The sequence below is a fragment of the Dermacentor albipictus genome, chromosome 2 (assembly GCF_038994185.2).
Source record: "Dermacentor albipictus isolate Rhodes 1998 colony chromosome 2, USDA_Dalb.pri_finalv2, whole genome shotgun sequence".
NCBI classification, from domain to species: domain Eukaryota; kingdom Metazoa; phylum Arthropoda; class Arachnida; order Ixodida; family Ixodidae; genus Dermacentor; species Dermacentor albipictus.
Window position 1 is genome coordinate 46,383,900 of NC_091822.1, and position 27,774 is coordinate 46,411,673.

Genomic DNA, 27,774 nt, shown 5'->3' on the forward strand with positions numbered 1-27,774 from the left:
TGTGGTGTGGAGTGTATGTAGGGTATATGAGTTGAGCCGGTTGCTGTGAATGTGCAAACCGAGCACCCGGAGCCTGTTCACTCTAGAAACGGGGATGTGGTTTATGATGACCTATATACTAGACATGTGTTTTCCGGCCCCCCGGTGGGATGGCACAAGCTCGGATTTTTAAGATTCATAGCCCGGGCATGAGCCACGATGACGTCTGCTGCGGCCTGTAGAGTGTTCTTGAATCTCTCCATCGAAGCCGCCAGTCGTCCAAAGAGTGATGTCATCGGCGTAGAGAGAAAACTTGAGATCAGGAATAGACCGCAATTCTAGCGCCATCGGCATCATAGAAAGATTAAATAAAAAAGGGGACAGCACTGAGCCTTGGGGCGTGCCTTAGCTACCTAAAGCGAACGAAAGGGATTGCTATGTGCCTACGTGTATCGTTGCGGTACGGTTGGATAACAAGGTACATTTGTAGTCATATGTCTTTCCGCCAACCCCAATGAGATTAAGCTCTCGGAGGATGGCGGAATGTGAAACGTTATTGAAGGCTCCGTGGAGGTCCAGTCTGAGGATTGCTTGCGTGTTTAGACTGCTATTGGGTGTCATGATGTCATGCTTCCTTTGAAGCATGATATCTTGGCATGAGAGGGATTTCGATAACCTACCATTTCTGATGGATAAAGATTGTTGTCTTCCATGTATTTACTCAGCCGGTTGAGGATGATGTGTTCGAGTGTTTTACCGAGACAAGAGGTTAGTGATATAGGCCTGAGATTAGAAGTGTGGAGTGGTTTGTTTGGCTTTGGGATAAAAATTACCCTGGCGTCGTTCCACCAACTGGGGATGGTGCCAGTGTCAAAGCAGTGATTGAAGTACGCCGTGATGGCTCTGACACAATTGTCGTCTAGATTGCGGAGTATTTTATTGTTAATAAGGTCGGGGCCTGGTGCTGACATTGTGCGCAGGGTGGCAAGGGCATGGCGAACCTCTGCTTCCCTGATAGCGGTGTAAAAGAGATCGTTGGCTTCATCTGAGTTTTTGGCATGTCATACTTCTGAGCTGGAGGCAAATGTTTATAGCGGAGGTCGTCGAAGAATCCGTTGAGATTCTTTTTGTGTGCATAAAGCAGTTTGTTTATGATGTGGTTGTGGTGCGTTCGCGATGTGGTAGGGTCTAAGTGTCGCAAGAGTTGCCATGTGCTGTTGTTATCGAGGTTGTCATGCATGCTTTCACGCACCTAGCCCAACTGCTGGCAGGCCAGTTGTGTGGCGTACTTCTGGGTCTGGAGGTGTAATTTGGCAATTGTGAGCCTTAGTTTTCGGTTGTACCATCGCCTCTTCCACTGTTTGAGAAGAGACTGTTTGGCTTCCAACATGTGTAGAAGCTTGGAATCAACCGTAGTGAGAGCGGTTTCGGGGGGCAGAGTGGTAGTTCGCGTCTGGGCGCACCACCGGATGATTGCGTTGGCGGTTACGCAAAGTTGAGATCATTCTTCAGCTGGTGTACTTCAGCTGGTGTACACTTGAGCTGGTGTACACAATCTTATACTCAAGATCGATACTATGAAAAGTACTGGGCCAGATAATATACCAGATATGTTTTTACGGCGAAATTCTGAATGGAGCTCTCGGTACTTATCCCTAATTTTTTAGAAATCTGTAGAATCATCCACTGTTCCAATACCCTGGAAATGTGCTAAAGTCGTTCCAATTCACAAAGACGGTAATAAGCAGGAAATATCTAACTACAGACCTATTTCTTTAATATCAACATCTTGTAAACTATTGGAACACATTATTCATAAATATATCATTGAGTACTTATCTGAACATAATCTTCTTTCGCATGCTCAACATGGCTTCTGTTCCGGATTCTCCACGATAACACAACTTCTAGAATTCTCCCATGATATTGCATCCACACTTAACCTTAGAGGACAACTTGATGCCATTTTTATTGATTACAGTAAAGCTTTTGACACAGTGTGCCATAAAAAGCTTCTCATTAAACTCAAGGCAATATTTCATGATTATAAATTACTAGGTTGGATACAGAACTACCTAAGTGCAAGAACCCAGTTTGTTGCATTTAACAATGTTCACTCATCTCGTGTCAATGTTACATCCGGTGTACCGCAGGGGTCTGTCTTGGGTCCTTTGCTGTTTGTAGTCTATGTAAATGATGTCGTTGAAGTAACCGCGGGCACTTCTGTCAAAATAAGACTATATGCTGATGACTGCGTCCTTTATTCTAGTATAATAGTAATCATGATCAGTTAGAGCTGAATGAAGTCTTCACCCGTTTTCGCGAATGGAGCAGGACATGGCAAATGTCACCTAATTTTAAGAAAACCGTATCAATTACTTTTTCGAATAAAAAACAGCCATTACAATTTACATATTTTAATGAAGCGCACAAGCTTGCAAGCGTCCACACGTTTAAATACCTTGGTGTTACTTTCTCCCCTGATCTAAAATGGCATGCTCACATTAACTGTATAACCAACAAGGCGTTGAGAAAACTGGGTTTTCTTAAAAGAACCTTACGAGATGCAACTAAAGAATGTAAATTAACGGCATACAGATCACTAATAAGGCCTCTGCTTGAATACGCGTCGGTAGTGTGGTCGCCACATCATTCCAAAGACATAGACATGCTTGAGTCTATTCAGAAAAAGGCCATAAGGCTTATATATAATCGTTATGACCGCCATTTCTAACCGACATCACATGCGAGCAAGCTACTACTAAAGCCACTGGCCCATAGACGTACTTGTGACCGTGTTGTTCTGCTACATAAAATTGCTCATGGGAAAACTTATGTCAATGTACCTATTGTTTTCACTAACCCTTCTTCTAGGCCCGCCAGAAGAAGTCATCATCTTAACATTGTTGCTTTGAATGCAACGATTGATTGTTTTAGGTTTTCCTTTTTTCCGCATACAATTGTGATTTGGAATGGCCTTGAGGGGTCCTTGCGCGAGTTACCAAGTGATGTATTTGCCAACCTATTACCTAATCATGTTCATTAATCAACTAGCTATTCCTGATATTGTTTTTTTTCAATTGTTTGTTTTCTTTTTGCCACTCAAATGTATTCTTCAACTGATTGACATATGTATGCACTCACTCCTGCAATATCTTGCTATGCAAGATGGCAGTATATGTAAATAAAATAAAAATAAATAAATGATACTGGAATAAAAACATATTGCAATAGTTTTACGCTACAGGGCCCCAGTTCTGGTAGGCGAGATAGTTGCCATATTTCGCGGCAGCTGTAGTGATGGCTGCGTTGTGGCGTTTGAGGGTGCACTTACGGTTCTGTTGATGCCAGGGCTTGAGAATGCTATTCTGTGTTTCCCACAAGCGTGTACATACAAGGTTGTCGATCGTGAACACTGTTTGCTCCGGGTGCTTATTATTGTAGGCTTTAAGAAACGCAATATTGCTTGAGAATGTAAAAAATGTCTTGCTTGCTCACTATGACCATTCGTCATTCTGTTTTTATTACTGCCTGTGTTCGTGGATTCTAATAGCATAAGTTCTGCATTTTACTTTAGGTAGCTCTCTACACTCGTTTTTAGAGCTTTGTTAGCATACCTTGCATTAATACTTGGTAGCATGGTCTCCAGGCTAGTGGGATGCCTTTGCTACATAATGTTTGTCCAATACTATAGCAGAATAGAATATACTAGAAGAAACAATTGTCACTCAATGTAATCCTTTAATAGTTCGATAGTTTCAGCACACACGTTGGGAAAGGAGTGTCGCCATCTATATATTTTTTGTTTACAAGTATGATTTTTGTTTGCTTTTTGTTCGCATGAACTGCTGTACTTCTATTTCTTTTCATAATTGAAGCTGTTGTTACCGCATTCGTGTTTGCTTCAATAATGAAATATCTCTTGATACAGATTTTAACTCTTTGTAGAGCTACTTTTGAATTACTTTTATGCATTCTTGCTACTGTATAACTTAGTGAGATAGTGCTCTTCTTCGATCATGTTCCCAGGTGATGTAATACCCCCACCGAGATCTTTAAGGGTAAAATAAATTGTCATATGCATCATTCTTCACTGTAAATGGTGGTGTCAAGTGTTGCGGCTCGGGGTAGTATTGAAGCCTAGGTTCCTTCCAGCCACAGTGATGAGTAAGTACGGGAGTAGGAGTAAGAGAAAAAGCGTTTATTCTGCAATATCTGCAGTAGCTATGGAAGCCCAGTCCATGTTGTAGCCCTGTCCGACTCACTACATGTGTCGAAATAAATCGGAACACATCACGACACACGCATTGCACCAAATGTGCCCGCTTATAAAGCAGTAGTTTTCCCTAGGTGACTTGAATAGGGAATCTGGTGATCTTGGTACAGCCAATCAGAGGGGTTGTATTGTTCAAAGAACTCCGCCTCTGATATCCAACCTTCTAAGTAATGACGAGGCAGTTTGGAAAGTGGGTTGGTACTCCTTCCACGAAAGACGTCGATTTGGTTTTTTGCTCTCCGCGATGGTTATCTTGCCAGCGACGGGAGAGGGGCCTTCGCGCTGGTCCCCACTTCCACGAAGGGTCGCCGTCGTGGTCGCTTCTAAGTGAGCTTCTTTGTCATCTCATCGAAGCTGGTGTCGGGAACAGAAAACCCGTTCAGCAGCTTTTTGTAAGATAGATACTGTCACTTTGTGTAGAGCCTGTTCAGCTGCCTCACGCGCCTTGTGAGGATCTCTGATATGAGGGCATGCCTCATAATGTGAAGTAGGCTTCACATTACACAACACTTCATTACACTTCACACAACAACACATTGTTGTTGTGTAGGCGCTGAAGGTGGATCTTGTTGGGTTCAAACTAGACAACAAAGTCCCACCAATTGTGACCTGTGATGGCCAGCTGTCCTTGTATTTGAAACTAATATTAATGGTCTGTTTTCAACACAGCGTCAACATCATCTAGCCTACAGCACAATTTTCTGTCATTGCAGGCTTCCCCCATAGTATGTCCCTGTTTAGAAAACGGGCACTTCACTTCCAGAACGCTTTCCTGTGCTTCCACTGTGACAACTATGTCTGGTCATGTAGTCAGGAGCGCGTGGTCACTGTGTACATGCAGGCCTGTTCCCTTCAGTGTGACCTGCCTGTCTAGGCTCCTGAGGAGGAACGCATATGCCTCAACGGCATCCTTCTCGTGTACTCTTTCATATATCATTGCTTCAGCAGACGCTGCCCTATCGCTTGGATAGAGCAGGGCCTTCAGCAAACTTTTTGGCTTGACGCAATGGCACAGACACCTAAAAGAGGGCGCTGTGAGCCGGCCAACTCGGGAAACAGGCGCGTTCGTATTGTCTGCTTTACCTATCGTACTTGAACGTATTTTTTCGCGCTCATCCTTGTCTATGGGCTTTGAAGATGACATGCGTGCACTTACTAGCTCGCCCTCTGTTGCTCCACAATTCTTCATCCCCAATTAACGGTGAAGATGGATCAGGTACACGCTGTTGTGCCGGTCACTCCATGTAGCGTGCCGCTTGGATGCTGGGGTAGCATTCCGAGAGTCTTTCCTCGAAACGCTGCACTTGATTTTCGGTAGGAGGCGGCAGGTAACCACATGGATTGCATTGCCGCCTTCTTTTTTTATGCAGTGGTTTGTTTATTCTGTACTTCCGGAAAGAGACTTGCCCCAAAGGCAACCTTTGCGCAGGCTTCGCGGCTGCAATACAGTAAACAATCGTGGCTTATTAGTGCCACATACTTCAACTTTTTTTCTAGCCTAATACACTGAACATGGGAAGGTCCACATGACATTCTGTTGCAGTTACACCGAACCTAGCTCAACAGTGAATATAGTGATACAGTTGGCATGCTGGGGATACTTCAGCTACTTTCCTCTGACCTTTCTCTAGGCAGAAAGTAGCGGCTATTACACTTTCAAAATTACTGACAGTCTTAGAACCTCCACAATACTAATCATGAAATATGTAATCACCAATGAGGCATCCATTATAGGAAGCAATGCTAAATCCGATAAGGTCACTTAAGATCTTTGAAAAATGGAGGCAAGGTGAGGTCAGATGTAATCTGTGGCCTGCACTGCATAAACTGAAAGAAAACGGGTCATTATTTGTATACAGCGCTGACATTTTAACCCTGTGAAAATATAAAGGAAGAACTAAAGTATTGCAGCATGACTACTGATTTAATGTGATTGTGTACCTCGTGATTCTGCATGCAGAAAAGGCCGAACAAGAAGGATGGCTACACCACTCGCGTTCTGCTCCAAGTTCGTTAGTGTGTACGTGTAATAACATTTCTTTGTTGCCGTTCTATCTGGACTATACTCACCACCACGTGTTTATGTTGCTTCTTAAGAGCTTTTAGAGAACAAGTTCCCCTGCTTATTTCCCGCAACAGTTGTCGGTGCTGGATTAGAATTAGCTTTGGAGGGGTCAACCTGTAAAACTCTATGTACACTAAGCATTTGAAAAAAAATTATTTTGTGTACAGTAAAAGGATGTATGGTCCTGAGTTTGCTTAACCACACCTTACACATGAAGTGCAGAGTAGCCACACGGACACTTAACCTGTTTACGTCCACTCTTACTTTCACCTCTTGTTTCCTTCTTCCTACACATACGAACTGCTTTGTAAATATCCAGTAGATGTGAATATGGAGCACAGCTTAAAAAATGCATGTTTGAGACGCCAAAATACTACAGTAATTTAAATAGGTGCCAATTTGGTACATCTCTGCCATACTTTCTGCGAGAACAATCCACTTGCACGGTAGGTTCATGCAGGCGACTTCCCTCCCTTATCTCCTGCCAGTTCAGCAACGCTGAGCAGAAGGTCATAGACGTGCTGGCAGGTATCGCTGAGGCTACAAGCTATGAAGAATGCAGTTTTTCTTCGCAGTCGTCAATGCGCTCTCATTTCTGAGGTCAGATTTAAGCACTCGTCACTGTTTCAATCTGAGCATATGCGAGCACGATTGAATGCAATGTGAAAAACGACAACAGACGGCTGGCCAGTCTATGTACATTTATGTACATTTCGTCATTCGTTTCCAATAAATTTTCATTTGTGAGTCTGCGCTCGTCTTTTTTTCTTCTGTGCGTGTCAGTTAAGTTGCGCTCTCTTCCACCATGACTTCGCACCAACTCGCCCAGCTATCTGCCTCGATATGAGTATTCGCGAGTGAGCTGGTGTGCACTGGCCAGCGAACGCACACGCTGCCCATGTTTAAGCTAATATAACGTATAAAATGGGTTGGCCTATGCTTTCAGACCTAAGCGCTCGCGAAAAACACCCTGAATAACCTGCCGCGTACATATCGCGCATGCGAAATTCGGGATACCGTTTCGTAAACTACAAGCATGCAGCGCAGCAATGTGGCGAAACAGCACGAGACGAATACAAAATTTGCAGGCTAGCACGAATACATCTACGTTTCCATACAATAACTAAGAGTTCGGGGAATTCGCGAGGCAGAAAGTACGCACCCGGCCACACATTTCACATTGCGATCCGGCAATGTCGCCAGTGGCTTTCGTGAACCACGCCGTGACCACGTAGATGCCCTACTTCATGGATGGCGTTAACGTAGCTCGTATGAGGCCAAGTAGAGAGTCCGTGGTGTTTACGTTAAGTTTTATGTTGTTAACGTAACCTTCTTCTTTTAAGGCCCATCCGCAGTGTGCCTGACCAACGGACGAAATGTTGGCGTGCAGATAACGCTACGCATTGCCGCTCGTTATCCGGTATAAGGAAAAGTTAGTGGTATATCCCGTTTGCAAAAAAGGCAAAGGAATGAAATTCTCTTCAATCATATTTAAGGCAGGTCATACGCAACTACCAAAGAGCGTCAACCCTTTCACAAAACGTGACAGAAGCTCCGAGAACAGAACGTCGCTATTCGGTGCCACCGTACCTAACCATGGCTGGAGCCCGGATGTTTTCCAACCAAGCGGCGATGCAGAATCGTGCCGTTTTTCGCGCTTGGTGGCACTCTGACTTCTGCAAATGGACAATTGCACGAGCAACTGCTTCAGTCATGGCAATGAGTATCTCGAAGGTTAGACCATGTTAACAAGGTCGGATTACCTTCTTCCAGAACTAATTTCTTCTCACTTTCATTTGTCCCATGCACGTCTGACGGGTGGAATCACTTTCCCAAAAATGTTGCTACTATGCTAAATCATGAACTCCTTAAAAACGCCATAGCTAGTATTGCAGAAATAAAGCTCATTTTTGTACCTGCTATGTTAATGTGAACGGTGCTTATTGTTCTTTTATTTAGTTATGTTTCATTTTTTATTTCGTTATAGCGAACTTGTATGATAAATCCAAGTTTTTTACCTGGTTCTTTTATAATAACCACGTTAACCATGGATTGATTAGTTAGGGTTAACATGCTGCTTTTATTATTCCTTTCTTTGTATTTCTTGTTTCCCACTCCCCTCTGTAATGCTTCGGCACTGACTATATCAAATAATAAATAAATAAATAAACTCTGATTGACCGCAACAATGTCATCGAATTGCCTAGTGTGGGGAGCTAGGGAAGAACTGCTTAAACGGCTCGAGTGGGACTGAGAGCGCTCTGACTGGAATCTGACTACTTGTTTTATTCTGTAAATAAGTTTTCTTTTCGCTCCAACTCCCGGTCGTACCTATCTATATGGCACGAAGGATCCCTAGCCTAAACGCTCCCCTGATTCTCAACAGCAGCGAGCACGAAAGACTCCGTGGGGCGGCATCTACTCACCTCACATAACGTGATACGTCCACTTGTAATGACGAGATGCGCCACACATGCTTTGAAAACAAACCCATATGGGACGTTTCTGAGCATTTTATTTATACCTTGATGATGTGTTTACACTTATTTTATTACGTCCTTTTAATACGACGTTAACTTTTCGCCGCTGATGTTCACCATTATGCATTGTGTTTACCTTTAATTTTGAAGTGTAATTCCAACATTCTTTTTTTAATTGTCATAGTGATTGCAACTTAGTTCTTGTATTTTTGTGCAATTAACTGGTGCTCAGGCGTGCTTACACTCACCTCTTGTATAATGCAATTTGATGTTTAAGAGTGAAACATATAAAACGAAATACCCGCCGCAGTTGCTCAGTGGCTATGGTGTTAGGCTGCTGAGCACGAGGTCGCGGGATCGAATCCCGGCCACGGCGGCCGCATTTCGATGGGGGCGAAATGCGAAAACACCCGTGTACTTAGCTTTAGGTGCACGTTAAAGAACCCCAGGTGGTCGAAATTTCCGGAGTCCTCCACTACGGCGTGCCTCATAATCAGAAAGTGGTTTTGGCACGTAAAACCCCATAATTTATTTTTTTTAAAAATAAAACGAAATAAACTATATAGAAGATAGTCAACGTTGAAAAATGCAATTTTTTCACCGTTTCAGCCATGGATCGACCAACTCATGGGATGTTTACTTGATGGATGAAAATTCCAAGAACATGCCGATATCATCCCTTTATAGGAAAGTCAAACCAGTGCCAATAAATTGACCTCTGTTCTGCCCAATTACACAGCAAAATATTACACAGCATTTGTATGCATAATGTTGGCTCCCAGGCATCGCTGCACACAGAAAACTGCGAACAGAATAGCGCAGCATCCTGAACTGTTTTCATTTACCGAATTTTTTTTTTACCGGACCGGGTGTGTGCCACTTGATACGGGGCCATTCATGGTCAAACCTCCGCACTGAGTGTGTGCCACTGCTGTGTAAGGAGAGAAAACTGCAATAGAATAAGTGTAACATCAGAAGCTTGATGTGGGCGAGCTGGTGCAACATACTTGAAGAAAAACAGCGCTACAAAGACGCGTACTAAAAGAACAGAAAAGAAGCGCATGTCTGTCGTACATGATCTCCCGTCGCGCTCCAGTGGAACTAAATTAGCATGAAGATGATAATTACAACGATGACGTGTATCTCCGCCATACACTTCTCTGCACCATTCTTCCATTGACAAGAGAGAGAGAAAGAAGGGAAGAGCGAAAGGGCAGGGAGGTTAACCAGACTGAGTCCACTTTGCAACGCTAACGTGGGGAGGGGAATAAGGGAGCGAAAGAAGGAAGACAAGCATACATCGCGTTCGCCCTGGATATTTCACACGACTTCCGCACAAAATTAGGTATTGCAGTTTAACGTTGGCTAATTAGGTAGCGCCATAATTATAAACACTGCAAGAATTCAAAATTGTGACATTTTTGGTAACTAAACACCCATCGCACCACATTGCGCATTGCATCGGACGAAAGTAAACATATTGGAAAGAATAAACTTTTATTGCCTATAATTTAGTTAACAGCTTTGTCATTAGCCAATGTGCTTCGCTATGTAGATACTTCCCCTCGTGATTGCCGCACTGCAGCAGTCAGCGACAATTTTATGGGCTATATTGCCTTCTAAGTCCAAGCGAACATGAGGAGTTCGACCGGGCTTACTCATTGTCGGCAATGACAGGGCCAGCGCAGAACGCAAACGAGTAAATGTGTGAAAGGAAATGAACTTGGTAGTACTAAAGTGGTAGTAGCAATCTCTGCAAATTCACAATGTTCGCAATCTGCAACGGCAAGTAAATGATGTGCCTCTTTCATAAATGTAAACCTGAATCATACCTGGATCATACAGGGTCCCTTTGGTATGCAGCAAAGTCGCAAACTGTTCTGAAAGCGGCTGTGTTTTTGAATACAACTGAACACCTGCAGAATTCAAGAAAGTTGTTCTATGAACTTTGTTACCAGGTCGTGAACATTAGAATTCCTTTTCAACATTACATAATCAATAAGATAGCACGGATCCGAATGCTGCATAAGAAGGAGATAAGATGATAAGCAAGTAAAGATGTGATAGGATGCGTAAGAAATAGCAAATGTGGGAGCTAGCTGCATTCTTAGCCATTTATAGAAGCAGCTGTTCATACCGAAAGAGCCTCCCAGTTGTTTCTTGAATAACCCTTTTAATATGTGTTCTGTGCATAGTCAGTGATTGTGCCGTGTGGTCTCCCTTCCCTTAAACAATCACCTTAATATAAATGTTATGTGCATAGTCAGTGATGGTGTGCTGTGGTCTCCCTTCCGTCCTAGTGTAGTTTTCAGGCTGAAAAGTTATACGTGAACCGTTTCACACGCAGAAAGACAAAGTGCCCGCTCTACGAAGAATGATGTGAATGCAGGCCGCTCACATTCAGTACTCATTTGAGTATAACGTTGCCTACGAGCATGGTGCCTAACTTATTTCATAAAAAGCAAGTTTCGGCTTTTGCTATAGCTTAGTGTTTGATCCAGTTTTCCCATTCTTGGTCACACATTCTATTGATACTAGCATTCATGCTTTCATGTACAATACGTGTCCGCCAGGGCTGCGCAAAGATATTTGGAAATTTTGTGACGACGCAGACGAAATATATTAAGGTGATAATGTTTCATATACACATTCAAGATACCAGCGAACTAACTGTGTGCAATACGATACTTGCCACTCGTGTCTTAAGAAACTTTGCTACATTGTCTGATTCCTCATTACAGCTACTAGTTTACATTAGCTGGCTTCAAATTTTTAGGCTACATCTAGGGGAGTTCACGCATCGCATAAATGAGCTTCCAAGACTTTTTTTTTCTTTGAAACGAAATCTGTACGCACGCAGAGCCTCAGCCTTTCACCACGCTACTATAGAGAGGAAGAATCTGCCCTACCATATTGCCGCCATCATGTAGACCTCTTGGCTTATGGATAGTGCAGCTGTTCCCTTGTTTAAATGAAGCTGTACCCTACGTTCAACGTTCTTGCCTGCACGTGTACTTGTATTGCTTAAATATTTTTTGCTCTTCTACGCTTATGGATAGTGCAGCTGTGCACTTTTTACAATGAAGCTGTGCCTTACGTTCCACGTTCTTGCCTGCACGTGTACTTGTATTGCCTAAATAATTTTAGCTCAATGTGGTTATATATATGTATTTATGGCGTAGCTTATGATTTTTATCGTTTGTGGGCTCAATGATATGATAAAATTTAGGCAGTGATTTAAGCAGTAAGCCTCATGTAATCAACGGCTATGTAGCGTAACAATGTGAAGTGAAAAGAAAGCACAGGGGTCTTGGTAGACAATGAAACCGGTTTTTAATCTTGCAAGTGGGATACACAACTAGGCAAAACTGCGAGGGCACCTGTTCTCTTTCACATGTCGCTGAAGTTTGAATGAATGTTGCGCTAAGTTCACGTGGTTCATAGCACGTGTATTGCCGTGATGCCTGCTGTAACACCGCAGAACACAACAATATCGACATGGTGGAGTGCCGTCCGTAGCCATCCGAGCTGTACAGGAAAACCATGATAGTCATTCGCAACTAAGCTGTAATTCGTGGGTCTTGCATATACCTTCCACGCAGTCAAACGTTCCGCTGCATTTAGCATCAACCCTTAGCACACAACGTGTTCATTGTGTTTGACCGGTAACGGAAAACGAAAAGTTCAGGCATAAAATGTCAAGAAGAAGTGAGCCTTGTTTGTAATTTTTTCCCATACAAACTGGTACCCTATTTGTCATTAAAATGTCATGACCATTGTCAGCCGCCTGAGAGTAACATTCACAATGCACGCTGCCGCAGTCAACTTCTCACATCTCGGATATAGGAGAACATATTCAACGGGCATGCAGCTTTAGTTTGTAGTAGCCACCGGAAGTCTCACTCTTTTTAGAGTGATTACAAGTTATTTTCTACGGTATTATGACTAGCTTAAGCACATTTACTACGCATGCAGAAAAAGAACGTGCCAGAAGTTTCAACATGTTTCCGTGGTCAAGAAAAGCAATCAAGATCTGTGGAAAAAAAGACATCGTTACCTGCATTGCGTTGTGTAATGTCGTCCTCTTGGCCGGTCTTTTCTATAGCATCGTACGCCGTACTGTCAAGGGCGAGAAGCCGAGTACTAAAGAAGATTCAAGCACTAATGTATTCACAGAAGAATTGGTACAAGGGAACAAATCCGAATGGAAGGTCAAGCACGCATGTCGTAAAGCGAGCCTCAGGATACTGTATTTTGTGCACACGGCACCCAAGAACACCGAGAAACGTCGCTGGCTTCGCAAGACTATAGCTGATCCAAAAATTGCGTCGGTTATGAATTCAGCCATCGTTTTCTTTGTGGGAGAGACATCTCAGCGGGACGAGCATGAGGCAGTGTTAGACGAAGCGATTCATGAGGGAGACGTTGTGGTGCTGAACTTCACGGACACCTACAAGAACCTAACACACAAGTTCCTCCTTGGGGCGAAGTGGGTCTCCGACAACTGCCGTCTCGACTCTGCAGTGACGATCGTGAAACTGGATGACGACGTCTTAGTGAACGTGTTCGCCTTGCTGTCGTACCTGAAGAGCGGCGTGATGGCGCTGACCGGATTTCATTGTAAGGTTGTGAGAGGTGCTATGCCCTTCAGGACACAAAAATCTAAGTGGTACGTTAGCGAGAAGGATTTTCCACAGAAAGTCTACCCGCCGTATTGCGCTGGTGCGGCGTTCATTATGCAACCAACTGTATTATTCGCGATATACCATGCTTCAAGACATGTTCCTTTCTTTTGGGTAGATGACGTGTATGTCACCGGCGTCGTGGGCGAACATGCTAACATCACTCTTGTAGACATGTCTGAGAGTATACTACTGGGTGAGGGTAAAAGTAAGCCTACTGTAAAAGACGCAACTGTCTTTGTTCACACAGGTTGGTCCACTAGTATCAGAACCGATATGGAGCAAATGTGGAACCGTTTCATGCAATACAATCAGACAGTGAACCATAATTTTAACACAAATGTTGTTGTATATTATCGTAGCGTTGGCTAAAAATGTAAGCAGACTGCATTTTGTGCATGTGATCATGAAGTGCATTTATAAAGAACTTGAGCAAAGTACCTGTAGAGTTTCGTTTTGGCTTTGCAACCTTTCACAGCGCCCCATTACAGCAAATTATATGCTATGAAGGATGGCGAGCAGTGTTTTGATGCCTAATTTATACTTATTAGGTTGAATATTTTCCCCCTTGGTGTGACATTTTAAGTACGCGACTTTTCCTTGCAGCTTATGGCTTGCGGGAGCCTCAAAAATATAAATGAAGATCAAGCCTGCGTTACCTTAATGCGGCCATAACGGCTTAACCGAACGATGCGCCAGTGGTGAACAATACAGAGAATTATAAGGCAGGAAAAATGTAGAGCAAAATGTCCGCTCTAATAACCATCCCAAAGAAACAGCAAAAGATATGTGCAGGGTGCCTAAGCAAACACTTTCAAAAATTTAATGCATGCCTGCGGCAAATAGTGGTAGACCCTACTTGCAGAAAAAAATGAAATGCCTAAAAGCTAATTAAAATTTGCCAAATAGGTTATTGTCTAATTACCTTATGGCCCATTTTGCAATTTGAAAATTCTAGCCGTGAAGCTCTCAAGGCGGGTATACTTGGAACGAATTCTCAGGTTGATACCAATTTAGAGATATTGAATACCGAACATTGCGGACAAATCCAGTGGCACTCCAGTTGCTTCTTTTGAGAAGACACCGTTTTACGCATTCATTCTCAAAAGTAACCTAAACGGTCATGCATTTTCCCAAAAAGTGCAGGAATTAATATCCCTAAACTGGTGCCATCCTTAGGATTCTTTCCAAGCATATGCACCCTGGAAACTCTACGGCTAGCATTTCTAAATATAAATATGGGTCATAAGGTAATTAGGTGAACATACTTAGTGATTTTTTGTTAATTATTGAGTTAAGCAGCCCAGCTTTTTGTGTAAGTTTTGTCCACCTCTTCGAGTAGATCAGCTCATGAAATAGTATTGGCTATCTGCCACAGTCAACCTTTAGGAAAATTTGAGTGTTCGCTGAAATAACCGTTATGTGCCGGCTACTATTACGTAGAAATACCAGAAATGAACACAACGCTATAGAACTTTTCATAGAGCGTTGTTTTACTTCCGTATCATTATAACGTAGGTTCCAGCAAATTCACTCATTTGGCTCATTGGGCAAACTGCCTAACTGAGCGGGAAATAGCAGTCTGCAGTCAAACTCTTCAACTTGGCGGCATCTATCCGCGTTATTTTGGAGGATACAATACGAATTTCCGTCTTCTCTAAATTTCCTGAGGTGCGTAACAGCTTTAAAACTACATTGTCTTCTGAAAATGCAGCGTTGTTCTCTTTAGTGCTACACAAGAAGATAATCAGGGGACCTATACCATATATATATTTCACTCTGTTTTATTTCTGTCTCATGACGTCGAATTTACGCAACCGCCAACGCACCAATCAGGCGTTGACCCGCAGTATTGTCTGAACAGCCTAATAAAACGCCCGGCTCCTTTAGAAGTGGTCACTTTTGTTTGCTTTCAGAACGAATAAAGTTGGCTACATTAAGCGGTTTTTTTTTTCTGATTAGCTGAAAAGAGGCGAGCAGCACGCTCAAGTGGAGAGGCTTTCGGGTGGGCCGAGCCAGCACTGTTAACATACATAACCGGATGAGGAGGGTGGTGCCGGCGTCTGCGATTGGTCCGCTTCCCCTAACTTTGCTTGCGGTGGCTGCTCAAAAATCGCGGCGGCGAGCAGCGGGTTAAGAATGCCGGTAAAACAGATAATGAGGAAAGAAAAATTGGCAAAGTGATGTAACATGCAGGTCCAAAGTGCTGGATAACGTTATACTGTCACGCAAAATGTTTATTATACGCAATCCTTGTTCTTTATTCGAACATAAAATATACAGTCAAATATTTTGTCAGCCCACCAAAGCAATGATGCTTTTGAGCGGGACTGGGCAGTGCTCTGGCCCAAATCGCACAGTCTTGTGCTCTAAGAACAGAGGAAACAATAGGAAGAGAGAAAAATAAAAAGTACAATAGCAAAATAAATTTCTTGTACGTGCTACAATGAGTAACCTGTAGTCCGCGAAAGCACCGATGCTTTTATGCGGACCTCTGTTTATTTGCCTTCAACAAGGCATAATACAAGAGCACAATTATCATCCCTCCTCCCTTCAATTTCCTCTCCCTTTTCCTCCATAGCTCGTCTAGTTTCTAATTTTTGTTCCTGCACGAGCAATAGTTTAAGCAAAGACATGTTACAGCAGCAAAATATACGCACAGAACATTCCTCTATTCATCATATACAGTTGTCAATCTGTTGGAAAAGTAGCAGTCATTAATCACTATTTCAAAGTAAAAAGAACAAAATACACATAGAAAGAACACAACGCGCTACTTTGTTTATACAATTGTTAGCGAAAGTTCATCGGAAAATTCCTGCCACATGGTTTGCTTCCGCTATTCCCAGCCACTTGTCAGAACTGTGTGACGTACAATATTTTTTATTTCCCTGAATGACGACACTTTGGGAACTTGTATTTTATTGAAGTAGAACGGTACATAAAATGCTCTATCAATCTTTTGGTTATCGAAGATGTGGAATTCCTGTTTAGTTTCCCCAAGTGAATTCAGTAAGTCTTCACGAAATATTGGCAGGGCAATGAAATAATAGTCAGGAACTTTTTCATTTACAATAACTATTACAGGTTGCATGCTAGAAGCACGTGTTGGTATGTGGTCAATACATTACGTGTTAAGTTTGTTCCCCAAGTATTCTGCTCCTGTAACTGCTGTAATGTTATTTTCTAAGTCATAACTTGAAATGAGAGTCAAATTGTCATTGGCATAATTTTTAGTAATATAAGAGGTATTTATGTTGAGATCACCTACCACAATTATGGTATCTTTATTCTCTAGTGTCATGAAGAGATGCTGCAATTCCCCCAAAAATGTGCCTATACTTCAGTCCAGGTGGCCTCTAGATAGCGCATATTATGAATGATGCACGTGCACATTCGACTGATAGCAGCAGTATCTCTGCTCCTTTCATATTTATGATCAGCCTTTTGCTTAGCCAATTGTTTCCAACGTATATTATAACACCTCCTCCTCTTCTCTCGTGACGGCATACCGAAAATTGTTCAAAATCTTTTATTTGATATAATTTAGCATTGCTTTTATATACATTCACTTCAATCAGGATAATCACATCTAAGGAGTCTTTATATGGCTCAAAATAAAGCTCTAATAGATCCCAATTCTTGTGTATGTTGCTGATGTTAATATGAATCAGATGAAGACATGCAGTTCTTCCTTCCTCGCAGATGTATTTCTGCCAGTCATTTCATCATCATCATCATCATCATCACCAGCCTAGTTACGCCCACTGCAGGGCAAAGGCCTCTCCCATACTTCTCCAACTACCCCGGTCATGAACTAATTGTGGCCATGTTGTCTTGTTGGCCATGTTGAATCGCAAACGTCCTAATGTCATCCGCCCACCTAACTTTCTGCCGCCCCCTGCTACGCTTCCCTTCCCTTAGAATCCAGTTCGTAACCCTTAGTGACCATCGGTTATCTTCCCTCCTCATTACATGTCCGACCCATGCCCATTTCTTTTTCTTGATTTCAACTAAGATGTCGTTTACCCGCGTTTGTTGCCTCACCCAATCTGCTCTTTTCTTATCCCTTAACGTTACACCCATCATTCTTCTTTCCATAGCTCATTGCGTCGTCCTCAATTTCAGCAGAACCCTTTTCGTAAGCCTCCAGGTTTCTGCCGCATATGTGAGTACTGGTAACACACAGCTGTTATACACTTTCCTTTTGAGGGATAGTGGCAACCTGCTGTTCATGACTTGAGAATGCCTGCCAAACGCACCCCAATCCATTCTTATTCTTCTAGCTATTTCAGTCTCATGATCCGGATCCGTGGTCACTACCTGCCCTAAGTACATGTATTCCCTTACCACTTCCAGTGCTTCGCTACCTATCGTAAACTGCTGTTCTCTTCCGAGACTGCTAAACAATACTTTAGTTTTCTGCAGATTAATTTTCAGACCTACACACCTGCTTTGCCTCTCCAGGTCAGTATGCATGCATTGCAATTGGTCTCCTGAGTTACTAAGCAAGGCAATATCATCAGCGAATCGCAAGTTGCTAAGATATTCTCCGTCAACTTTTATGCCCAATTCTTCCCAGTCCAGGCCTCTGAATACCTCCTGTAAACATGCTGTGAATAGCATTGGAGATATCGTATCTCCCTGTCTGACGCCTTTCTTTATAGGGATTTTGTTGCTTTCTTTGTGGAGGACTACGGTGGCTGTGGAGCCACTATAGATATCTTCCAGTATTTTTACATATGGCTCATCTACACCCTGATTCCGTAATGCCTCCATGACTGCTGAGGTTTCGACTGAATCAAACGCTTTCTCGTAATCAATGAAAGCTATATATAAGGGTTGGTTATATTCTGCACATTTCTCTATCACTTGATTGATAATGTGAATATGGTCTATTGTTGAGTAGCCTTTACGGTATCCTGCCTGGTCCTTTGGTTGACAGAACTCTAAGGTGTTCCTGATTCTATTTGCGAATACCTTAGTAAATACTTTGTAGGCAACGGACAGTAAGCTGATCGGTCTATAATTTTTCAAGTCTTTGGCGTCCCCTTTCTTATGGATTAGGATTATGTTAGCGTTCTTGCAAGATTCCGGTACGCTCGAGGTTATGAGGCATTGCGTATACAGGGTGGCCAGTTTCTCTAGAACAATCTGACCATCCTTCAACAAATCTGCTGTTACCTGATTCTCCCCAGCTGCTTTCCCCCTTTGCATAGCTCCTAAGGCTTTCTTTACTTCTTCTGGCGTTACCTGCGGGATTTCGAATTCCTCTAGGCTATTCTGTCTTCCACTATCAGTGTGGGTGCCACTGGTACTGTATAAATCTCTATAGAACTCCTCAGCCACTTGAACTATCTCATCCATATTAGTAACGATATTGCCGGCTTTGTCTCTTAACGCACACATCTGATTCTTGCCTATTACTAGTTTCTTCTTCACTGCTTTTAGGCTTCCTCCGTTCCTGAGAGCCTGTTCAATTCTTTCCATATTGTAGTTCCTGATGTCCGCTGTCTTACGCTTGTTGATTAGCTTAGAAAGTTCTGCCAGTTCGATTCTAGCTGTAGGGTTAGAGGCTTTCATTCATTGGCGTTTCTTGATCAGATCTTTCGTCTCCTGCGATAGCTTACTGGTTTTCTGTCTAACAGCGTTACCACCAACTTCTACTGCGCACTCCTTAATGATGCCCATGAGATTGTCGTTCATTGCTTCAACACTAAGGTCCTCTTCCTGAGTTAAAGCCGAATACCTGTTCTGTAGCTTGATCCGGAATTCCTCTAGTTTCCCTCTTACCGCTAACTCATTGATTGGCTTCTTGTGTACCAGTTTCTTCCGTTCCCTCCTCAAGTCTAGGCTAATTCGAGTTCTTACCATCATATGGTCACTGCAGCGTACCTTGCCGAGCACTTCTACATCTTGTATGATGCCAGGGTTCGCGCAGAGTATGAACTCGATTTCATTTCTAGTCTCACCATTCGGGCTCCTCCACGTCCACTTTCGACTAACCCGCTTGCGGAAAAAGGTATTCATTATCCGCATATTATTCTGTTCTGCAAACTCTACTAATAATTCTCCTCTGCTATTCCTAGAGCCTATGCCATATGCCACTGACTTGTCTCCAGCCTGCTTCTTGCCTACCCTGGCATTGAAGTCGCCCATCAGTATAGTGTATTTTGTTTTGACTTTACCCATCGCCGATTCTACGTCTTCATAAAAGCTTTCGACTTCCTGGTCATCATGACTGCATGTAGGCGCATAGACTTGTACCACCTTCAATTTGTACCTCTTATTAATTTTCACAACAAGATCTGCCACCCTCTCGTTAATGCTATAGAATTCCTGTATGTTACCAGCTATTTCCTTATTAATCAGGAATCCGACTCCTAGTTCTCGTCTCTCCGCTAAGCCCCGGTAACACAGTACATGCCCGCTTTTAGCACTGTATACGCTTCTTTTGTCCTCCTAACCTCACTGAGCCCTATTATATCTCATTTACTACACTCTATTTCCTCCAATAACACTGCTAGACTCGCCTCACTAGATAGCGTTCTAACGTTAAACGTTGCCAGGTTCAGATTCCAATGGCGGCCTGTCCGGAGCCAGGTATTCTTAGCACCCTCTGCAGCGTCACAGATTTGACCGCCGCCGTGGTCAGTTGCTTCGCGGCTGCTTGGGAGTGAGGGCCGGAGTTTGATTGTTGTATTCATATGGGACGTTGTGGCCAAGTACTACACCAGGGTGGCCAATCCTGCTCTGGTGAGACCATTCATTTACCCAGCCTTAATTGAGTTAGATTCTACTTCCATGTCTACGTCATTCTCGATAAACTCGCTTCATTATCAATTCGGATAACACCGGCTCCTTCTTGTTTTCTTACGAATACATTACCATTGTTCACCCACGCGAACTTGTACGACTTTTCTTTAGCTGCATTCTTCGCCATTCACAACTACCTTCTCGCATATGATGTCTTGTTTTCAGTAATGAGCATCTTATCGGACTTTAGCTGAAGTTTTTTGTCTAGACATGCATCTCTAATTGCACTGTTAGAGAATCTAATCAGTATACGCGGAGTTGCCCCTGTCCGAACTCTAATTCTGTGAATTGCCTCTAGCTGTCCGTCTATTGGCTTAGTCGGACCCAATTTGGCAGCATAACTGTTCAAGATATCCCTCAGGTTTTCATTGTTTGACTGAGGTATTTCGTCGATTTCCACATTACATCTCCGAGTGTACTCATCTAAACTTTCAATCGTTAGTGTCATCTGCACGACCTCATCTGCCAGACTGTCTGATTTCGCACCTAGGTTCACGGTTGTCATCTGCAGATTTTTAGTCTCTTCTTTTGTGTTTGAATCGCCTTCAGTCCATGCTCTCTGTGAGATTCGAATAGCCAGTGCCTGAGCGATCGGCGGGAAGCCATCGTACCTTCCTTTCAAAATGGGGCCGTCTCTGGTCATCCAGAAAAAAAATTCAATGTTGTTCGGCATAATATAGCATTTCTAAAGGGCAACTCCGGTGATATATAGATGTCAGCAGATGTCGATCATACTGGCTGGGTACGTTTCTCTCAACACTTCCGTCATGTCCTCAAAAAAGTACGTTTGAGAGTTGCACAGATTTTTTACAAATAATTTTAATTAATTGGGTCGAATTAAGTGCCTCCTCCTTACATACAAGCAACATTGTGTAAGACGCTAAGGGTGTTCCATGCAGAGCATGACGGGGTTATGCATACAACAGTGATGAGAGCATCGAGGAATCGACGATCGTGAGCTGGTGCGTAGCGTGAGATGTCGCGAAATGTTGTGTTCCATGTAGACGTAGGCTGCACGAAATTCAACTCTCGCCATCCGCACACACGCTATGAGCCGATGCCGATCGCGTTCAGCCTATGTGTGACAGTCGCGTAGTTCATGCGTCTGCTGTTGACGAGCCCGACCGATCGACCTAAAGCTAATTCAGCCATCAGGGTGCAGAAAACTCCTTCGAGAGTTCAGTTTTGACCATGCGGATTTGAAATAAACCATTCCTCATTTTGTACAGTGCACACACAAAAAGCGAGAAGCGACGACACAGAACAGTATCGACATCGGTGCGTTGCCGTTTTCGGCGGGAAGGTGTCATCCGCACTGACTGGTACTTCCCTAAGTTAAATGCGACTACGAACATAGATGTATCTTTACGTATTCTCATGCAGACTCATTATTTACCTCGTATCTCAAATGGGCAGCGAGCGTAGGCCCCTCTATACAGCCACGTAAACAATCGCGTAATTCGGCTCCGCGCGTTGTCTATACTGGCATCGGCGTTTCCTACGCCGATGCCTGTGAATACGCGTTCTCGCAAAGTCCTCATCTATGTCCACTTTACGGAACATATTGTGTGCATGAAGAGAATACGAGGAATGATAATTGGGCAGCATAACAACGCTCCCGTACTATACGGTCTCCCGCTCGTTGCTTTTAAAGTTGTTTGGTTGGGCATATCAGCGCAATTCAGAGTGATGCAACGGTGCTGACATAAAGAAAATCTGCCTGGTTTGATATCTTCTGGCAATAATTGATGTCGGCGAAGAGCGGCGATAGCATACATCTCAAACCAACGAAGAGTGGTTGCTGTACCTGCCGATGTAAACAAACGCACCATTCAGTGCTTTGGACTGTCAGCGGCATTCTTGCGGGATACAAATGCGGGAAATAGTGCTCCACATCTTACACTGAGCATGCGAAGAGCTTCGCTGAGACGGGGTAAAGCACCTAAAATAGCACGCAGCACGTCTAAAATCAGTGGTTAAGGCAACCCTTTGTCTTTGTGGCGCTACATGCGAACTTGCGAACGGCGATTCGTGATTGTCGAATTCGTCAGAATAACTCAGTATTTGCCAGATCCGAAGAGATAGTGTAGCTGACATATTGTCACCCGTAGGTCCGGCGCGGTCACGATTCAGCCGAGCGTCTGCTCTTGGCTGCCAGCCGGCGAGACCGGCAAGCCTTGCACGCCTTTCCCAGTGGAGAAACTGGTGACGTCACACGAAGAGGTTCGCTCGGCTGCTTGGTCAGGTTTCAGTTTCATTTTTGCGCATTTTTGCTTATTTAAAATAATTTGCGAATTTGCGTAAGAATTCTGTCAGACGCGTGAAAGGAGGGTCTCAGGAGTCGAAATATTCCATTACCTTCGCATGGTCAAAAAATCGCCAGGTATGCAGATTAACATGTACAGGTCTCATTGACGTGGTGAATTTACGCGCTTTTGTGACGTCGCGTGGTATAGAGGTGAGGTGGGCGCCACGTGATAACTTTGGACGAATAGCAGAGGCCTAATGGCGAAAAGGAGCGGAAGGAGAAATAATCATTCTTTCATTTGGTCTATCCACGCATAATAAGTAGGCACACGTCATATCAGATGGAAAGCTATCGTAGTCTTGGTGACGTCGCATCACAGACAGGCGAAGGGGGGGGGGGGGGGCGGTTGGCCAGAACCATTTTTGACCAATCGGGGAGGGCTGATTGCAGCATTGGAACAGAAAATTTTAGAATACCTTTGCGTCATAGCGTCCAAGGTCTACCATGGGCTCCTGATTCATGCTGTATGTTCAAAAAGTTTTCCGCATTACGCGTTTCGCATCACCATCTATAATGTAGGTACTTCGGCTGTGCGCGAATGTTCTAACGTATTTAAAAGAATCCTGCAGATCTATGGCGATTCGGGAATCGGTGATAAGGAAAACTAAGCTCGCCGGTAAGGTGTAGTGGCGCCAGATGATGGAGCTCTGTGCACGCTGTTGAGGCTTTTGCTTTTTGTTTCTCGCTGCATGAAAATATACGTCGTTGTACCAGAAGTAGTCCTCATTGCGCCGATTGGTCGGAGACAGACGTTCATCAATGAAAATAAGATAAATTGAATAATTCAGTTTTATGCGACAAAACCACGATTTCATTTTGAGGCACGCCCTAGTAAAGGACTGCGGATTCCATTTTATCTCCAGGGGATTTTCAACGGGGCCCCAATACACGTGACAGGGACGTTTCTGCATTTTGCCGCTATCGAAGTCTGGCCTCAGCGACGACACATCGATGAGGCGAAAATGGACGAACGTTCGTGTCGGGTGTGTTCGGGGTTCATAAAAAGTCCTCATGGGGTAAAAACTCAACGAATATGTTATGTTTCATTGTGCAAGGGCCAGGTATGGCCAAAGAGCGTCATGCTAGTGTTATTGTTTTTGTAGTGGGCTGATGGATTCTGTGAAGTTAATGGGACGTGGCTGTAAATGAGCCTAGAAGAGCTGGTGTAAATTGCAAGAAATCTAGGCGTGCTAAAATTGCAGCAATGACTAATGACGTGTACTATGAACACTAAAATGCATTCCAAAAATATGATGCAACATACAAAATATGTGAGACGCTAAAATTGCCTAGAGCACTACTGCCTCACCAGAGCCCTTGAAACACGAGTGCGTAGAGGCATGTGCTATACGAAACAAGTATCACAATGGCATCCTCTGGAGGGAGGAGGCGCTACGAATGTATGTGGCTAATAACCTGAAATACAACATCTTTCATGAAACCTAGGACTGCGTTAGTATCCAAGTGTGGTTCTGGGCCAAACAGCAGTGCAGGATGAAGGTGGATGTGCTGCCGGTATGCTAAGATAAAATGTTTTTCTCTCTCAGATTCCGCTTCCTGACACTCCAGGAGGACATGGAGGAAAGTCAGCCGATCCCCGCATCTACCATAGGTCGGAGGATCATTTTCAGTGATTAAAAAATTATGGGTGCTACTACCAGAGGTTGGAGGATCATTTTCAGTGATTAAAAAATTATGGGTGCCAAATGTGTGTCCTCTTCTGAGACGACAGAAAAGGACTTCTGTTCGGCGAGATTTTGTTGCAGAAGGCCAGAAACCTAATTGCCGCTTTATAACGTGCAGCTTATTATTTGTTTGGACGTCCCACAAGCGTTGCCAGTAGTTGCGCATTTTCCTTCATAACAAGGAATTGAGATCTGTGAGAGGGACTGCAGCGGTAGAATTAACAGCATTTGATGCAATTGATGTGGCCATCTGGTCCGCCACAACGTTACCCTCGATGCCGTTATGGCGAGGCACCCAGCATTTAATCACATGCTGGCAAGATATATACGCTGTACACAGGACGGAACATAGTTCGTTAATTACTGGAATTTTGTTCCTACAGAATTACATCAAGGCCTTCACGACACTTCGAGAGCCTGCATATATAACTGCTTTTTGGATGGTTGATTTCCTGATATGCTTCACAGCCGACAATAGTACGTAGGCCTCGGCCGTAAATATGCTTGTCTCTGAATGAAGTACATCGATGTAATGAAGTACATCGGATGCCGAGAAGGGTGCGCCGACGGCTGCGTAGGTCACCCTGGCATTTGAATTCGAAGCGTCTGTGTAGAAAACTGTGCTCGAGTGCCTATACTGGAATTCTAGGAAATGCATTCGTATTTCGACCTCTCGGCCGTGCTTTGTAACTTCTAGAAAGGGCATGTCACGTTATACCACCTGCAACTCCCAAGGAGGTAACAGCTTGGTTGGATGCATTAGGCGATACTCGAGGAGTGGGACATTCCTTTCTTCACTAAGTTCCCTTACACATAGCGATTACGGAAAAGTCTAGCACACGTCACATTGTTAATTGGAATAAAACATGGATGTTGGTGGTAAGAGTGTATTTTTTAAAAAAGTATGTGAGGCTGACGTAAGTGCTCTGCAGATGCAGTGACCACTCATTTGATTCTGCATATAAGCCCTCAATAGGGATTAGCCTGAAAGCACCAGTGGCGACGCGGATATTTCGATGGTTGACAGGATCTAGAATATTTAGTACGCGCGGAGCGGCAGAGTTATATATGAGGGCACCATAGTGCAATTGTGATCGAATTATGCTCTTATAAACATTCATCAGACACTGCCTGTCGATAGCCCATGTTGTGTGGGATAGAATTTTAAGTAAGTTCATTGTCCTTAGACATTTTTCTTTAAGATATTTAATGTGCGGTATGAAATTCAGCCTGTAGTCAAATATAATATTTAGAAAGCTATGTTCTTTGTTGATAGGTATTTGATGTCCGCACAGTTGAACGCAAGGATCTGGAACCAGGCCTCTCTTTCTTGTAGAAAGAACGCAAGAATGTTTGTGGCGTTGAGTTTAAATCCGTTTTCGCCTGCCCACTTGGGCACCTTTTTCATGCCCTGCTGTACCTGTCTCTCGCATACGGCGAGGTTATATGATTGGAAGCCGATTTGAATGTTGTCCACGTAGATGGAATAAGAAATGGCAGGGGGTAACGAAGCACGAAGCGTGTCCATCTTCACGATAAAGAGCGTGCAACTAAGCACCCTTCGCTGGGCTACATCAGTTTCTTGTGCAAAAGGTCGCGACAATACCTTGCAGATTTTCACGCGGAAGATACGATTTAACAAATGCCTTTCAATTATTTTCAGCATCTTTCCACAGATGCCCATTCCCGACAAGTCTCTGAAGATCCCATAACGCTATGTTCTGTCATACGCCTTCTTCATATCGAGGAATATCGATAAGAAAAACAGTTTATGTAAAAATGCATCGCGTATATATCTTCAATGCGAACTACTGTTGAGTTCAAGGCATTGTATGAATCTGCCATTAACCATTTTTTGAAAACCCTTACACAGGCAGGTTGAAGGCGCTATTGGCGATAACTTTTCGCCATGGATGGGTCTTTACCCTGCCTCAAAAATGGACCACAATCGCTTCTTTCCATGTATGTGGAAGGTATCCGGCAGCCAAAGTATTGTTGAAGAGTGCGAGTAGTGTAACTTGTGTGTCAGTGTGTAAGCATTTGATCATGTCATACACGACTCGGTCAGGTCCCGGTGCAGTGCTCTTGCTTTAAATCAAGGCAGCTCTCAACTCAGCAATACTGACTGGCAGGTTATACGCATTTACGTACGAATGGCTTAAGTTCTTATATTTCTTTGTAGTTAAGGAAAGATTGAAAGTAGTAGATTCAGCTCGACACACGCTTAAAGCGTTCCCCAAGAGAGTCTGACTGATACTGGTCGTTCACCAGAGGGAGCGGATCGATTTGTTGCCCTTTTAGCTTTCTTAAGCCATTTTACATGGTTGCCTCCTGCGTGTATGAATTAATGCCGGAGCGGAACCTCACCCAACTTTCTCTCTTTGCCTGACGTCGTGTCTGCCTCCCCTGTGATTTAATTTGTTTAAACAAAATTAAATTTCCTGAATTAGGCGATCTGCGCAATGCGTCCCATGCTTTGTTCTGTCTATTTCGCGCCTCTCGACAGTCCTCGTTACACCAGGGAACACGTCTGCTAAGTGAACCACCATTCGCCTGCGGGATAAACTTTTCGGCTGCATCAATAATAAAAGCGGTAAAATATGCAACAGCATCATCTATAGTAAAATCATTTATCGAATTTCGAGTTGAATAAGATGATTCCTTAAAATGCTCCCAATCCGCTGATGCTAATTTACATCGAGGAATATGCAGAAGGCTCTCATGCAGATTACCCGCCGTGGTTGCTCAGTGGCTATGGTGTTGGGCTGCTGAGCACACGGGGTCGCGGGATCGAATCCCGGCCACGGCGGCCGCATTTCGATGGGGGCGAAATGCGAAAACACCCGTGTGCTTAGATTTAGGCGCACGTTAAAGAACCCCAGGTGGTCAAAACTTCCGGAGTCCTCCAATACGGCGTGCCTCATAATCAGAAAGTGGTTTTGGCACGTAAAACCCCAAATATTATTATTACTCATGCAGATTTCCTCGATGACGAAGAAGAATCGCTCGTCGCTAGTTACAGATAGACTCTGTGATTGCTAGCCAATTACGCAGTGCTAATTACCTCGAACCAAAGTTTTGCTTGCACCAATGTGTCCATGAAGGTGAGTGGCATCGACCGATACCAGCTGATAAGAGAGGTTCGTTTTTCTTTGTTTTTCTTGAAATGTAAACCGGGACTTTACGTTCCAGCTTCACTGGTCAACCATCTGTACGGAGTGCTTGCGCGGTGGTTTATTTTTATCTGCCGCTAAGTGACACCACCGAAGTGATTGTGAAGCCTCTCAATGCTCTCCCCCGTAACACCACCCTTATGTGCGCGTTGGTTTCGCAATCGTGGAAGCCATTGCTTTTAAGCATTAAATGCTTTTAGCACCAGTAGTTGGCGACATTCAAGTGACCTTGAGTCATATGCCAGAGCCAGAGTCAAACAGGAACGCTCAGCCAAGTTGCGAGAAAAAAACGAGACCACCGGGGCATCCA

The 27,774-nt window shown here is 43.7% G+C and overlaps 2 protein-coding genes across 2 annotated transcripts in view; both read left to right on the plus strand.

Annotated features, from left to right (window-relative positions):
- Positions 1-27,774, plus strand: part of LOC135917371 (uncharacterized) — a 208,983-nt gene that overhangs the window by 109,941 nt on the left and 71,268 nt on the right. The gene's annotated exons all lie outside the window — the stretch shown is intronic.
- LOC135917386 (beta-1,3-galactosyltransferase 5-like) lies at positions 12,745-14,154 on the plus strand. Its single transcript, XM_065450960.2, has one exon. It carries the CDS (start codon positions 12,802-12,804, stop codon positions 13,852-13,854), a length of 1,053 nt encoding a protein of 350 aa, XP_065307032.1. The 5' UTR covers positions 12,745-12,801; the 3' UTR covers positions 13,855-14,154.